This window comes from Jaculus jaculus, chromosome 14 (assembly GCF_020740685.1).
Source record: "Jaculus jaculus isolate mJacJac1 chromosome 14, mJacJac1.mat.Y.cur, whole genome shotgun sequence".
NCBI classification, from domain to species: domain Eukaryota; kingdom Metazoa; phylum Chordata; class Mammalia; order Rodentia; family Dipodidae; genus Jaculus; species Jaculus jaculus.
In genome coordinates this window covers 73,071,894-73,087,499 of record NC_059115.1, presented here as the reverse complement: position 1 = coordinate 73,087,499, position 15,606 = coordinate 73,071,894, and the positions used below count along the sequence as shown (strand labels likewise).

The 15,606-nt window shown below is 40.2% G+C and overlaps 1 protein-coding gene across 3 annotated transcripts; it reads right to left on the bottom strand.

The window, feature by feature from the left end:
- Window positions 1–650: 650 nt before the first annotated feature.
- Arrdc3 (arrestin domain containing 3) lies at window positions 651–13,724 on the bottom strand. Of its 3 annotated transcripts, XM_004651620.2 has the most exons (8): window positions 13,182–13,724; window positions 8,934–9,015; window positions 6,841–6,988; window positions 5,816–5,918; window positions 5,217–5,473; window positions 4,940–5,102; window positions 4,516–4,670; window positions 651–3,403 (listed from the first exon to the last, which is right to left on the bottom strand). In XM_004651620.2, exons 1-8 carry the CDS (start codon window positions 13,459–13,461, stop codon window positions 3,347–3,349), a joined length of 1,245 nt encoding a protein of 414 aa, XP_004651677.1. In that variant the 5' UTR covers window positions 13,462–13,724; the 3' UTR covers window positions 651–3,346. The 3 variants fall into 3 exon arrangements, with proteins under 3 accessions (XP_004651677.1, XP_044990030.1, XP_044990027.1); XM_045134095.1 differs by lacking the exon at window positions 6,841–6,988 and having other exon boundaries at window positions 13,182–13,241; XM_045134092.1 differs by lacking the exon at window positions 651–3,403 and having other exon boundaries at window positions 4,522–4,708.
- Between the last annotated feature and the right edge of the window lie 1,882 nt (window positions 13,725–15,606).

Sequence of the window (15,606 nt, the reverse complement as noted above, 5' to 3'; positions counted from 1 at the left end):
TGACTATGTACAAAATGAATAAGGTCTTTTGTTAAGACACATGGTGTGTGGATATACATGTGGAAGAACCCCACTGCAAGGCATGCATACAACCTGGTAACCTATTACGTTTGCATGTGTAAATACCGAAAGAAAAAACTAAATGACTTCCAAAAGAATCTCAAAGGTTACCACTCCTAACAAAATAAAGACACACTTTTAAGAAACATTTAAAAATTGGTAAGTAGGGAGGTTGCCAATAAAACCTTTGAGACTATTTAAAATTTGGAAAACTTGGTTAGTGTTCTTCAATGTAACTGAAATTTACATCTTCTTGCAATGCTGGAAATAGGACACATTATAGTGGCAGGAATTTGGTATCCAAAAGCATACTTTATCTCATTAAATTTGGTCTGTACTTAAGACAAAAATTAATATGCATTTAGTAAGCTTATAAAACACTGCCCATAACTTCATGAATTAAGTGAAACAATTAGTTTTAACAATTCCTAAGTCTTCAGTAATGTTCTTTAGCACAAATTTAGAAACAATTCTTATTCAGTGTGGCTTAAGAGTTTAATTATAATGTTAAATAGTATTTGGATGTGTGTGGTTGGTTACTAATATAATCAAGATTCAAATAAATCTTCAAACAATTATACAAAAAGAAAAAAAAAAAACACTTTTATTTTCCACAAGGAAGAGCAATAGGAAAAATTAAGTCATTTCCCACATATTGTTTTCTTAAAACAGAGCCTACAAGGACATGTTCAGCACCAAATAAAAAAGAAAGAGAAATTACAAACAGCCATAGAAGATAATCTATAAAGCAAACATTTAATATTGCACTTTGTTTTGATAACATTTTGGATTTTACTTTTCCTAATTGAAAAATCAGGAATCTATCTTGAATACTAGAATACAACTGTGAACCTCACATCTTACGTCAGGAATTGACCAATATTAGAAAAACTTAATGCCTTTAAGTGATTAAAAGAAATACTTTAATGGGGAAAATAAAACTTTATCTCATAAAGTCTTAAGAATTTAAACTTTTATCACACTTTGTGACCCAATGCCAATTATTAGAATATTGGTCATTCTTGCTTAATATGTTGTGAAAGAACATGGTAATAAGTATTCCAATGCTCTGCATATCAACAATTGTTCCCTAGTCAGACATAAGAGAAAAGAAAAGGGATTTTCTGACAACCAACCCCCCCAAACAAAAATAAAAACCACCAAATGCCCTTTATGCCAAGTATTCCATTAGCTTCTTTTGAGGGGGACATTCACAAAATGATTTAACAATAATAAAAAATAATTCACCCCCATTTCCTTATTATCTAGTATTAGTTTGCTACGGGAGCCCAAACCCTCTAACTGAATCACTTAAAACGCGATTCATTTTTACACTGGGCTTTCTTCACCCTGTCAGCATTATTTCAAACATGAATTGTCTTCCATGTTTTCGTAAAGGCCACTTATGGAAAAGCCTATTTTGTATGAAGCTTTAAGACAGTATTTAACCAGGTTCAAGCACCAAGCCAGAGTTACTGTTATTTTCAGCCACTGTATTTACGGTGGGGTTAAGTGTAAATGGCAGGATAGATGTCACACCCATTTCACACGTATGTTGCAACATCATAGATGCTGATTTTAATGAAAAACAAGAGCTGGATTCCTCCTAAAAATCATCCGTACCCTTAGCACTTTGGAAAATGGAGTTTAAATGTTATCATGAATGCTGGTATATTTGTTATGATCCAACCATCAACTATCTTAAAAAAAATTAACTGTAACTTCCTGATGTGACAGCTTTTCAGTTTACTTATATAAACCTATATAAACTCAAAACTCACAAAAGAGTGATTTCCTAGGTTAGCAGTGATCCTTTAGACAATGTGAAAAAGTCATTTTTAAAAAGAGATCACACATCCACACACACCTATCCCAGCAAACATTCTAATATTTTTAACTGTGAAGTTACGGATTTTTTGGAATAAACTTGTGACTTTATACTCTCAAACTTGGAGCAGAATAGCAAATGTATAAATTATGTTCTCTAATCATAACCTCAGCATATATACATTCTTGCTCATTAAAGTACTTTGCCTCAGCAAAAATGATTTCCAACATATGTGTTTTGGAGGTAATTAAGTAGCTTTGTATAAAAATAAATGTACTTTCCCTTCCTTTCCCTAGTGACTGGAAAACTCCTATTACTTTTAAAATAAAAATAATTTTTAAGAGCAACAGCCCTTAACTCTTTGCTGGTGCCTGTCCTACCGTCTTTTACTCCATTCTTAGCTCTGCTAGTTTCTTCTTATATATAATGATAAAAGGGTATGCGGGTGGGTTATCATTTTTGTGTATGTCCCGTCTCCAAATTTCCCTCTCCAAAAAGCAACCAAATAAACAACAACAACAATAACAACAACAACAACAAAAAAACAACAGTGCAACAAAACACAAATAGCATTTCAACAGTTTGGCAAGTGATGCGTTCACCTGAGATTTAAGTGATTTTAGGCAGTCAGTAACAAAATGCTGCTTTGCTGTAATAGTAGAAAGGCAACAAATTCTCAAAAGAAACCAAGAAGGTATACAGTCTTGACAGAGTCTCTTATTAGCTTCCTCCTCTTGTTTCCCCCCACACACTGATCTGTTGCATATCTACTACAGTAGGCTGCAAAACATACAGCAAAAAGGATTGGCTTGAAGGCATTTGATGTTTGTAAATAAATCCACAATAGGATCCAAGCTGAAGAGGTGATACATGGTCAGCCTAGCACGACAATTCTGAGCATGTGCATACGCAGGTAAAGTCCAGGCTATATTAAATTAAAAAAAAAAAAAAAAAAAACTGTCAGTGCGTTTCTTTCATGTCAAAGTTCGTCAAAGCTTTCTTTCGTTGCTTGTTGTGCTGACCACAAACAAGTTTAAAAGAATATCAAGAGTCTGGCGTAAATGGAAAAAAAAAAAAAAAAAAAAAAAAAAGCTGTAGTGACATCGAACTGCACAATGTAAGCATTGAGCATGTGCAAATTTTCAAATCAATAGAAGGAAACCGTCCTTCTTCACAACGTGGTGTCTTGACACGCCTGACCGCAGGCTAAGACTGCTCTTAGTATGTGCCAGTTTGAAAGGAGAGAAGCTGAGATCTTCAAGCGCATTGGAGCAGTCCCAGAATGTTGCTGCAGGGTTCTCTAAAGCATGATCACTGCTTGTTTCATGTAATTGCCATTTTTCTGGGCAAAAGCAATTCCACTTCCTCTGAAAACGTGTCTCCAGGGTACTTCTCTGTTCTCAGCCGGAAGAGAGACAGTTCGGAACCAACATCAACTTGATTCAACCAAGAGTTTCTTCAACGAGAGGGGCAGGATGGTCTGTCTTCAGATGACTGATCAGGATTTGGATCAATCTGGAAAGAATGACATGAAATTTTTATTGTTATCTGATAAGGTGTAGAAAGAATGTAGCAGATGACTGCTTTTGAGTACTAGTCAAGAAATGTAACAAAAGGTAGTCAGAAAGAAATACACAGCTTGTTAGCGAATGCTTCCCCACTATCCTTTCATAGCTAAGGTGCTGTGTGGGGACGAAAGGGTGCTTTTAACTATAATGTGCTTGCTATGCAATCACTAGATTAAGAAAATGATTTATAAAGATATGTCCAAGTCGTTTATTTTCACAAGTTACTGGTGAAATCTTTTCAGTGAAAGGATGTTTTCTCTCAACATCTAGGAGTACTTGAAAAGCTCGGTTACACATTGGAGCACACCATCAAAGCACTGATCTCTTTTTGTAAAGCATCCTTTTTGTCCTTGTATAAAAATGTTAACTCATCTCTTCCCCAGGTTTTGGAAACAAAGAACTGGTATAAAATAATGCCACCTTCTACCTTTTGGCCTTTATCACAGCTGTCCTTCCCTTTCTAGATTATTCTACCTTTTGAGGACTATATTCAATTTTCAAAATTCAGTTTAATAGTCACCTTCTCAGAGGAGACTTACTGATTCCCAATGCCCAATATACTTCTCAATAAACAAGTAGTGTTTCCTAACACTGTTAATGTAGTATTTCCCTTCTAAGTTTATTTTTCTCAGTCTGTGAGTTTCTCCCAAACAAGCGCTAATATTACAGATGTGCTTAGTTGCCATCAATATAAAACACACAAAATGATACAGCAGCATAAAAACGTTGTTTAGGAAGTTATTCAGAAATATGCTATTTCCCTCTGACTAAGAATGTTAAGATATGCAGGAATTAAATTGGAAATGGATTATGGATAAGATAAATTCTAACTACTTAATGAGTGCTTGAAAAATGCCAGCTTTTTCTACTGCTGCTTGAATATAAAAACTTACTTAAGTCTTATTTTTGTGCCAGACTTTGTATATTTGACAACTCTCATCATAACTTTTAAACTGCTGTCCTACGTTATTTTATTACCATGATAATCAAGGGATATTAAAGTCTACACTGCTCTTTTGTAGGAGACACAGTACTTTTCATACTTCAGTCGGTGCTTACCTCTGAATAAAGAGGTGGAGGCAAGAACCGAAACTCTTGGATATATGCAAACAGTGGTCCTTGAAGTGCCCTCTCCAAGTCGTCACAAGCATTCACAGGGGCAAGATTATTCCGCCGTTGTTCCTCGGTTACCACTTCTGCATAGCTGGGTGGTGCTGAAGGAAAAAGATACACGCAATTCGAACAACATGTTCTTATGCATGTCAAAATACACAGAATAGTAGGTATTAAAAAGGAATGTCATGTAAAATCACAACTATTTGTTTGGTGATTAAAATAAGGGAGACATACATTGAAATTTAACATTAGGGGGATATCTACTCTCTAGGGAATGATAAAATTAATCTAAGGTCATTAAAATATCAAAAGCAAAAGATTATTCTTAATAATCATAAAAAATTAAGCTTAAATAGTATCCAATTACCTTCAGGTCTTTCAGGAAGGGACAAGCCAAGCCAGTTCATATTCATGCTACACTGACTGCTTACACTGGAGGTTCTGCTACCAAATGGATGCAGAGGAATGGTACCAATGACGAGTGGTAAATTAAGAAATAAATCCATAGCTCCAGGAATATCCACATATACCTGAACAGTAAAAAGATAGGCTTAGAATGCTAAACATGAGTTTCTTTTGAAAGACAACATTATGCCCCCAAAGCTTGAAGACAAAACCAAAACCTCTTAAATCAACACACATACCATTAGTGAATACTCCACACGGATGATACTACAATCAAGAATAGAGGGCGAGACGGGTGGGATTTTCAGCAACCTGCCATTCCACGTCTCTGTCTTCCCAGATGATAAGGACTCCCCTCGCAAGTTAGCCACAAGCTGTTTGACTTCCTTCATTTTCCCTTTGGCATAGAAGGCCTGTGTTTGGTAAATGGCTGCCTTTGGCACTACCATTCGGGAAGAGCAGTTTTCAATCTCAGCAAATATCTGAATTGATTCACCTGAAGAGGGAAAATTATATGTACTGTTAATAATACAATTTTTCTTTAAACAGTGTAGACTTCCAAAGCTAAGGTTCGAAATTTCAGCTAGCTACGTGGATGAAAAGGTATCTGAAGAATATATAAGTAACTTAAGTCATATCAATGGTGTGTCTGCTTCTAGTAGCCACATGAAAAAGGAGATTACATTCCAACTTCTGAAAACAAAATAAATATGCACCATCTATGCTATTTCCCTAAAGAATATTGCAGTATGTTTATCTTTATTACTAACATGATAGATTTACATACAAATGCTTAGTGAAGAAAGACAGGAGTTTGTGGGACCAGCCTCACACGTACCTGGGGTGTAGCCCTTCCTTTCAATTTTGGCACTTAAGGATATTGGGCCTGAGGTACAGAACCAGCAACAGAGAGTCTTTTCTTTTGTGCCTGCTTGGGGTGACTGTAAGAAACAAATTTTGAGGAAAACATCAATGTATGAACTCATAAAATACTAGACTATCTTAAATATCTTAAATTCTTATTTATTTACAATCAATAGTACTGCTTTTGTCTCCCCTAACAATGACATCTGAATTACACCACATTTTGGTCTGTATATAAATTTCCATTCAATGAAGAAAAAGGGACAAAAGGAATAACACCCTATCACAAAATACAGTAGTAGCCTACTTACGTACAGTTAAAACCAAACAAAAAAACCCTTTCCAAATCCTACTGAAACTGCCTTGACAACAGGCAGCATATGAAGTAACCTGGTTGTAAACCCAAATGTTAACATCTCTCATTGAGAATATAAAAATCCGTATGGAAAACAAAGGAAAATTATCCATTTTAAGGTATTTTATTTGCCTTAAAGATGTTACCATTTGTTTAAACCAAATAGTTTTTGAAGTGAAATTTGAATTATTCTCACAAATGCAATTAGGAGGATTTTTTTTTAAAGGAATTAAGTTTTTTTCACAAAAGTGATGATTCCCCATCAATTGACAACTATCCCTAATTGGAATAATGTTATGCAGTACAAGTTTTAGATTTTGTTACTTTCAAGTAACTGATTATCTTACAATAAATGTTCCACTTACACTAAAATCTTCTAGGGAACATATCTGATTTTTGTTGTTATTTTCTGAGTAAAGACATATTGGTCTTACTTTTAAATTTACTTAGCACAATGTAAAAAATACAAGCATATTATTCATTAGCTTGTGTATTCTCTATTGCATTTAAGAATGTGTATTTTAAAATGGAATTTAAAAATTAAATTGCTATATTAAAATTATGAAGACTGCATAGTTTAGGTGATTATTCTTCAGTATTCATATGCCAAAAATCAAACAATGATGAATTCAGTCAGTTCTTACCAGTAATGAAGGAGTGTTGATATCTATATGTTCAAAGACTGTAAATTCCTTCTTTAATTTTACTGGTAGAAGCCAAGGCCTGTGCAATTCGGCTTTCACCCAATAGCGCACACTGCCATGTCGGCCTTCGAATGAGGTAGCAAGTGGTCTGTGCAGAATATAAAGGTGGATATATTAATCTTATTCCCCTTTCGAAAAGTCAACAGTAGGTCAGAACAGAAGTGCTAATGTATCGCATTGATTATGTACCAACAAGGTACCAAATGTAGTACTTTATAAAGACTTCCAAAGGGATAAGTCACTGGGGAAAATCATTTATTTCCAAATAACAATAGGTAATAGATAGGAATTAATGTTAGAGAAGTTTTTGCTTTAAAAAGCCAGAAGAATACAATCCATTTAAACTAAAAAGAGGCTACTTTTAATATTGGTGGCAAAATTATGAGAGTTTTAATGAACTATTTTTGAAAAGATCAAAAATTTAAAAAGTCAAGAATGGCTTCATTATTTCTATTCAGAAATTCTAGACACTGGTCAAATAGTCAGACAAAATTCCCTATAGTGCTCCACTTCTCATTAGCTAGAAATTATCACCTCTTTTTATAGCAACTAATTAAGGTTTAGAAAAGGCCTAAAATGGTTTCAAAATTTCATATCATAAAATCACTAAAAACAAAAACTGCTTTTTCTTTTCTCAGCATACTCATGTTCAATTCCCCTTTAGACACATTTTTTAACCTGATTTGGCAAGGCTTACACTGCGCCACATCAAAAGAATCACAACTGTTTCTGAACTTGGCCAGATTTTCAGGTTTTATCATCTGCTGGTTTTAATAAACAGTCTGTTTCATTAGCAAAATATACAACATTCAGTTTTTACAAGGGAGAGATGTAGGTTAGACTAGCTGAAGCACTGGTATTTTACAAATGATTTTATTTTTTCATTTTAAACTCCCATATAAATTTATACAGCAAATAAATAAATGGAGTACTTCAAAATCTTATGCTTCATGCTAGGTTTTCTAGAAGTTATATTAAATGACGTTGGCTTACAGTTAAATTATTAAAATATTGTAGTCTATAATCATTCATCCATTCTACATATAGAATTAAATGTGTGATGATAAGCATTTAGTACATGATAACTTGTTATGTGATCTAAGTTTATTCTCTAGAATAATCAATACAAGTGCCAGCTATGAATTTCATTATTTGGTAAAAGGCACTGTTTGTAGTTTATATACTGTCTTCCAACAAATATTTTATTGATTAATTAGCAAGACAGAGACCAAGAAAGTGAGAGGCAGAGAAGGAGTGGGGGCACCAGGGCCTCTAGCTACTGCAAACTAAGTCCAGACCCCTGTGCCAGCATGTGCACCTGGTTTTCGTGGGTTCTGGGGAATAGAATGTGGGTCCTTAAGGCTTCACAGGCAAGTGCCTTAATGGCTAAGCCATCTCTCCAGCTTCCCAACAATCTGTTAAGAATGTACTGTATTCATTAAGGAAGTTTGGACGTGCATGACAATTTCCTCTTAAGTCCAGGTTTATAATTTGTGTGATTTCCTCAATAGCTCTTTATAAGTTACTGGATTTACATCTAAAGAACATGACTTCTAAAGATAGTGTTATATGGAAAAACAGTAGAGGTTCTGTTTATTTTTATCTTCTAAACTTATTGCTAGTTTATTAGTACTAGCAGAAAAGGCAGGACACCAAATTCTAATTCAGAAACTACTGAGACATTGTCTTTTCTGACAATGCCAAATGATGATAAAAAGTTCTACCAAAGGCTTATTTTCTTACTAGCACCCTCTAATCCACCTGTCCTAAATGAAATATTAATCACATTTTATAAACCTCATAAACTTTGGGGCAAAATACTAATAAATGAGCTTACTTTTTATAATTTTGCCACACTAGATTAAGAATAGCTTCTTATGTTTAATATATTGTTTTCCTCTAGCAAATTTCTGTAATGAAAGGGTTTTTTTTTTCAATAAAAACTAAAGGTATTTGAAATTAGAATAGTTAAGTTTAAAAGACTGCATAACTATGCATGTCTGTGAAAAATGCTTATTACGTGTAATACTTACGTCTGTGGAAGCTCGAAGCTAAATGCATATTCATGCCTTCCTGAATGAATAGTGTTGAAGCCTTCTTCGGAATTATCATCATCTGAAACAAACAAAAGAAAACAAAACACTTGTTATTAAATGTCTGTGCTCCTGGGGGTGGGTGGCAAACTTCAAGGACATACAGTTAATGATTAGGAATAAACTTTAGTCTTCGAGATCTGAATTTTAATTTTAACACCATTATTTGCTCTAAAAAAAAAAAAAAAACAAAAACCTTTACTCTTTACCTTCTTTATTTGTATACTGGAATGTATAGTGGATGCTTATACCCTATGTTTTTTTTTCTTTTTTAAATAAAAATGAGCCTAACCAAAAAAAAAAAAAAAAATGTCTTAATACAGTACTCAAAAAAAGGTTCAAGTTTTAAGACATACTGTTTTTCTTTTGTCACCGTTTATTGAAGATCATATTAAGAGTATAATGTACAAGATAAAAACTTTACATAAAAAAATTAAAGTTTGGGAGGAACAATACTGTCAGAAAATATACATGTTATAATTTTAAAACCACCGGAAACGTTTGTCAACTAATATTATATGCTGGCATTTAAAAGGGGAATGGGGAGCGGGGGAACCGCACCTGTAATCTCAGCACACTGGGGTCAGAGGCAGGAGGATGGCTGGGAGTTCCAGGCCAGCTAGGACTAAGGAAGGCATCCCTATCTCAAAAAGGCACTCAGAAAAAAGGGACAGCAACGGTACGCTTCCTGGCTCATCACACTCACTCAGAACGCCAACACTGGATAGCTGGTCTCACCAATACCTGCATCTGTGCTTGTGCAGTCAAAGAATACTTTAGTGAATTATGAAGGTCGGACTTAAGAGACTTCCTTCTTTTACAAGGAAACAATAGTGTTTCCAGCAACCTTGAAGTAGGAAGCCAGGCAGATCCAGTAGTAAGGGGAGGAGGGGACCAGTCTTTAATTTTACAGCCAATTCCTGCCTAAAGCAGTGACTTTTTTTTTTTTTTAAGTGTCAAGACAATAAATTCATTACCAAACGTGCGGGGAAGGTTTTCGATGCTTTACACAGGTTTTAGTTTCCTAGGTACGCAATACAGATCCGGCACCATCTACCGATGCTTTCCTTCTTTCGGTGTAAGGGAAAATAACATTTTTTTAAAAACCTTGCTAATTAGCTCATCAGTGGGAAAAACTGTCACTATCACGTAACTTTCCCCTCCCCAAAGCCGGGCATGAACGCGGAAGAAAAGGTGTGCTGTCTCTCATCGCAAGAGTGGGGGGGGGAAGCAAAAAAAAAAAAAAAAAAAAAGCACGTAGATGTGTACAGTTTTATCCAAAAATAATGTGACCCGTGGGTGTGCACGCGGCTTGCCCCGGGAGGGCTCCCTGCACGGCCGGGGACTCGCCTCCATCCATCCATCCATCCATCCATGCATCCATCCTCCTCCTTTTCTTTCCTCCTTTCTTTTTTTTTTTTTTAATTTTGTGCCAGCTCAGCAGCCTCACCGAGGCGCGCCGCGGCCGCCGCGCCGTGGTAAACAAGTGCCGGGCTGTCAATCAAGAACTAGACTGGAGCAGGAGAGGACCGGCCTAAACCGGCGCGAGCAGATCCCAGCCGGCTCGCCCGCCCGCCCGCCCGCGCGCCGCCGCCGCCGCCCGCCCGCGCGCCCCGCTATACATACGGGCATACGTCGCCGGCGCTCGCGCACGCGCAGCCGGGCCGGCCGAGCCCGGGGGAAGGGGGCGGGGCCGCGCGCTTCCGCTTTCCACGCCCCAGCTGGTGACCGGTTCGATCTGGCTCGGGCCACCCGGACACCTTTACAGTCACAGCGAGGGGGGGGAGAGCGCGGGGCGGCGGCGGCGGCGGTGGGGGGGGGTTGGAACAATGGACGTGGGGGGCTCAGACCGAGGGTCGAGTCCCGATCGCTTCCCGCCCCCCACACTTCCACACACATCCCTCCCGCCACGGCCCGGTCAGTGACGGCCATGTCCCCGCCGGTCCCCTCAAGTCTCGCGGACCGGGCACAGGTCTGGCACACGCGCTTTGTCCGCGCCGGGGGACGCGGGTGCACGTGCACACAGAGACGTGTCCGGTCGCTCCCCCGAAACTGCGGCCGTGCCTTCCCTGCACGCGCCCGGCGTCCACTGGACACGGGCCCAAGTCGCGCCCTGGGCACCTGCAAGGGCCGGCCGGCGAGAGCCTGCCGGCGGCCGCGGGAGGCCCGGATGCAAGGGGCGCCCGACCGGGTGTGATGTGACCCGAACCCCCCCCCCCCCCCGGGGAGGGGCGGGGGGCTTCCCGGGTACGATCGCGGGCCCGAGGCGCGGGAGGAGGAGGAGGAGGAGGAGGAGGCGACTGGTCTGGAGGGACCTTTACCGGCGCACGCCGGTTCCAAACCTCGCCCGAGCCGGCTTGAGCCGCCTCGGCCCAGCCCCAGCCCCGGCTCCCCAGCCAATCAGCGCCCGGCATCGCCTTAGCAACAGGCTAACAAACCCGGCTCGGCCAATGGCGCGGCGCGAGGGGCGGGGCCTCGGGGCCAGGTTCGTTGGCTTGGCGAGCTCTCTCCCGGCTCTAAGTCATTGAAACTATTGCAGGCGCCGGAGCTCGTGCACGCGTCGCGGCGGTCGGGGAGGGGACGGGGAGGTGGGGGTGCGGGGCGCTTCGTCCCCTTCAGCGTGATATCAAAGTGCAACTAATGAAATTGTCTGCGCCCCCCCTCCCACTACCCGTGGTTCTTCTCCCCCCACATCCATTACAAGACTCGACCCACGGAGGAAAAGCCTTTGTTTCTTCTCACCCATTTTATAAAAGACAGCAAGGTCCAAAAAAAAAAAAAAAAAGGTTCAAATCCAAATGCAAGTATTTGCTTTCCAACTAAATAACAGCACTGTCATTGAGCGCTGGCATTGCTTAGCTGTGTTAATGCTCGGCGAGATGGACTAGGAATTATTTCGGGATGCAGGGCACCCCTGTCATTACTAAAATGCTGCGGGAGAGCTGACTTCACCCTAATATTCTTTTCTTAAATGATGCATTAAGGCTATAACTCAAAGCATCCTTCATTTTTCACTTGCCTTACTTCAATCAGCACTCCTCCCCCCCCAGAATGTCCAATGTTAGATATTAAAAAGATAAAGTATTTCTTTCTTCAATGAAAAAAACCTTCCAACATTTGTACTAAATGCTGCATTTAAAAGGAGAAGTACAAATTACATAACCAGTTTTAACATTATATTCTTCTTGGGCTAGGAATTAAGTCATCGCCACCACCTGACGCGTGTGGCCAATGTGCTGAGAGCAGAGCAAGCGCCCCTCCTCACCATCCCCCAGAACTGGTCCGAAACAGGATTGAACCGCTTCTAACAAAGGGTGGAAACTTAGAAAAACAAGCTTAGAGTCTCCTATATTTCCACAATGTGATCATTTAAACAATAGGTAGAAAAGCTCAGGACCCCATTCTCCCTTTGGCAATGCTTTTTGTCCCTCTTATACCCAAAAACCAAATCCCAATGCGCCGGGTACTTTTCAATTCCATCTGACTGGCATGGATTTCATTGAATCCACGTTCCAAAGTTAGACATGATGCTCGGAGAAGAAAATCACTGGCCCCGAATGGCTTCTAAAACTGATTTAATACTTGCCATAATGATAGATACTGGTCTTTAAAATGAAGAATACTTGACGTAAAATTTTAAAGGAATTAGAATGGGGGGGGGGGGGGGAATCACACACGTGGGTTGTTGGTTCTGAAGAAAGCCTTTATCAAAAGATAATCAAGTCTTGAAGGCCTTTTGCATGGGAAATATTAAAATTAGATACATCTAATAACCTTCTTTGAATGTGAACTTCATTCCTCCACTGAAGCTCATTTTGCGATTTAAGGGTTGTAAAAGAAAAGGGGGGGTGGGACTTTAATGTTGGACTGCAGCTTTTGGCAATTCATTCGGAAAGCTGTAAGTAAGATGACTGATTTACAGCGTTTGGAAGTAAGGTGCAGATGCCAGGGCGCCTGGCGGTGCCCGCCGGTGCTGGTGCACAGGGCGAGCGCAGCTTGCAGTCCCTTTGCAGATAGGCGCCGGCATGCACTACGGCTCGGCGCCGCACGTCAACGGAGTCCACACCGGCCAACTTTGCTACCTTTCAACTGCTGGGCTGAGGGTGCAATCACATTGAAAGAGAAAAAGAAACGTCCTTTCCCAAAGAAAGCAAGTCTAGAGGCTTATATATATATATATAAACTTACCTCTTTCGTGCCCAATTAGGATGTCCTTATGGTTGAAATACTCTACTTCTTCAGTGTAGTTCTGTGTATAGGCAGTATTGGAGCCGGCATTTCTAGATTCAGTCCAGCGTACTTTCGCATGTCCTCTTGCATGAATTTTAAGAGATTTTACTCTGATTTCCCCAGTCACTTCCAAATTTACCCTTCCTGAGACAGTATCCCCACTGGAATATACAGGGACATTGCTGTCATTAAGACAGTCAAAGCTTATTGTCAAACTCTTCACCTTTCCCAGCACCATGATTATAACAACAACAAAAAAATCTATAAAAATATAATGTAAGACAAAAAAAAAAGTCAAGATCGCATGTAAGATGTGATCTTCCTTGAACACTGATCGAGTGTCTCTGCCGTGCAAAAAAAAAAAAAAAAACAAAGGAAAAAAAAAACCAAAAAAAAAAAAAAATCCTTGCAGGCAGGATCAGTGATTCCCTACAAATAGTTCATTGAGATTTCTTCAAAAGTCAGGGCAGCCGGGAAGCCGCGGCTCGGCGCTCCCGCTCCTCTGAGTGGTCTCCTTACAAAGACGGGCGGCCCGAGGCTGCCAGCTCACTTTAAGAGCAGCTTTGTGAAAAACAACCCCAGTGCGCACGCGCACGCCGCGGCTGCGGGCCGCCCTCCGTGCGCGCGCCCCCCCCCCGCGCCCGGCGCGCTCCCGGCGCGGAGGTGTGGAAGCCGCCCGCGTCCCCGCGCGGTGCGCGCCCCCGAGCCCCGGGCCCGGCGCACGCTGCGAGCCCCGGGAACAGCCGAGGGAGGATGGAGCGCGGAGAGCAGGCTCGTGCCAGCTGCCGGGATGGAGGAGGAGGAGGAGGAGGAAGAAATGATGTGTGTGGGGAGACAGCGAGAAAGAGAAGGAGGAACCGGGAGAAACCGGTTGGGCCGGCGGCTGGGTGGCTGAGCCCAGGCTAATGGATTTCCAGAGACAGCGAAATGAAAAGCAGACAAGCAGTATGGGTCATAGAAAAGACCATAGCTGGCTTGCATTAAAAAGAAAAAAAAAAAAAGAAAAAGCAATAAATAATAAGGCTAAAGGAACCTTAGAATGCACTCCAAGGAGCAAGAAAGAGAAGCAAGTGTGATTTGCTCAGTTGGAACTGCTGTCACCTCAGCTGCCTTCTCCATCTCTACGTGCCGTGTGTGTGTGTGTGTGTGTGTGTGTGTGTGTGTGTGTGCAGAGGTTTGACCACTTCCTCAGAGGAAGGAGAGGTCCTTTTACAAGACACCACCTACAGCTTTGTGCCATGATTACAACTCCTGTGTCCAAAGGAGTAAGAATAGAGTCCTCTAAACACACACACACACACACCAAAAAGTACCCACCTTATAAAAGACATACCATGACATAATGGTTTATCTGACACTGCTTGCAATAGAAATCTCTTGTTAGTGAAGCACCTAATAATAGTTCTTAAATATGATTTGTTATATAAATGAGGTTTCATTTTGTAAGCTTAAAATTTTTTTTTTCTATGTTAAGAGACTTGGACAGTTCAATGTAGGAATGCTTATGCTGCATATTAAAGATAGGTACATTTCTCTCTCTCTCTCTCTTTTTTTGCAAATGTTTTGGTGAAAAAAAAAAGCAATGCCTTTGCCACACCCCTGAGGTTCAAAGCATAATGTTATTATAAACTAACTTAGACGATTGCAATCAACAGTTTACCACACACTTTTTTTTTTAAAGTAACGCTCACAGACTATACATGACTAAGATGACTTTGGACATTTTAGATTTATTTGGGTAGATGGAGCCATTTGTCTTGCTGTTTTCATTATGTAAAAAATTGTAGTTGACAAGGCATCTTGAACTTAAACATGTAGGATGCAAGTATATAAGCAATAGTTGAGGAAGCCACTTACCTCCGAGTTTAGACTAGTCATTCTTAAAATTACGGGTTTGGGTATGACTGGGAAAACAATCCTACCTCTCGGTCGACACCTGGTGGAAAATCTAGGTAAAGAATGTGGAGGCTCGCGCCTGCCTTGACGTGACACTTGCTGGGGTTGTCCCTCCCCCTAGTGGTCACAGCGGTGAATGTGCCCGAATGTCAGCTTCTATGCAGTGCAGGGTGGACTTTTATTCAAACAGCTTGGATTGAAGGTACGGGACACAGGAGCACGTCAATTCAGGACCAAAGTTATGCTTAACGAGTTTTGAAGGCTAGTTACCATCGATTGAATTTTTTGATAGATTTTATCCTGCTAGATTGTTACTCATTTCTGAAAAAGAATTAATATTTAAATACATTAGATTTCAGTTAACTAAGAAAACCGTAGTAAACTTGTAGTTTATTTTTTTAAAATTTGTATTTACTTATTTGCATGTGCATGTGTATGTGTGCATCGGGGCCTTTTCCCACCAGATACTTGCACCACTTTTTGCATG

Coding starts and splice junctions, on each gene's coding strand:
- Arrdc3 (XM_004651620.2), bottom strand. CDS start 13,461: ATGGTGCTGGGAAAGGTGAAGAGTTTGACAATAAGCTTTGACTGTCTT. Junction 5,919..6,840: donor TCAACACTCCTTCATTACTG/GTAAGAACTGAC, acceptor TGTTTCTTACAG/TCACCCCAAGCAGGCACAAA. Junction 4,671..4,939: donor CCTTCCTGAAAGACCTGAAG/GTAATTGGATAC, acceptor TTTTTCCTTCAG/CACCACCCAGCTATGCAGAA.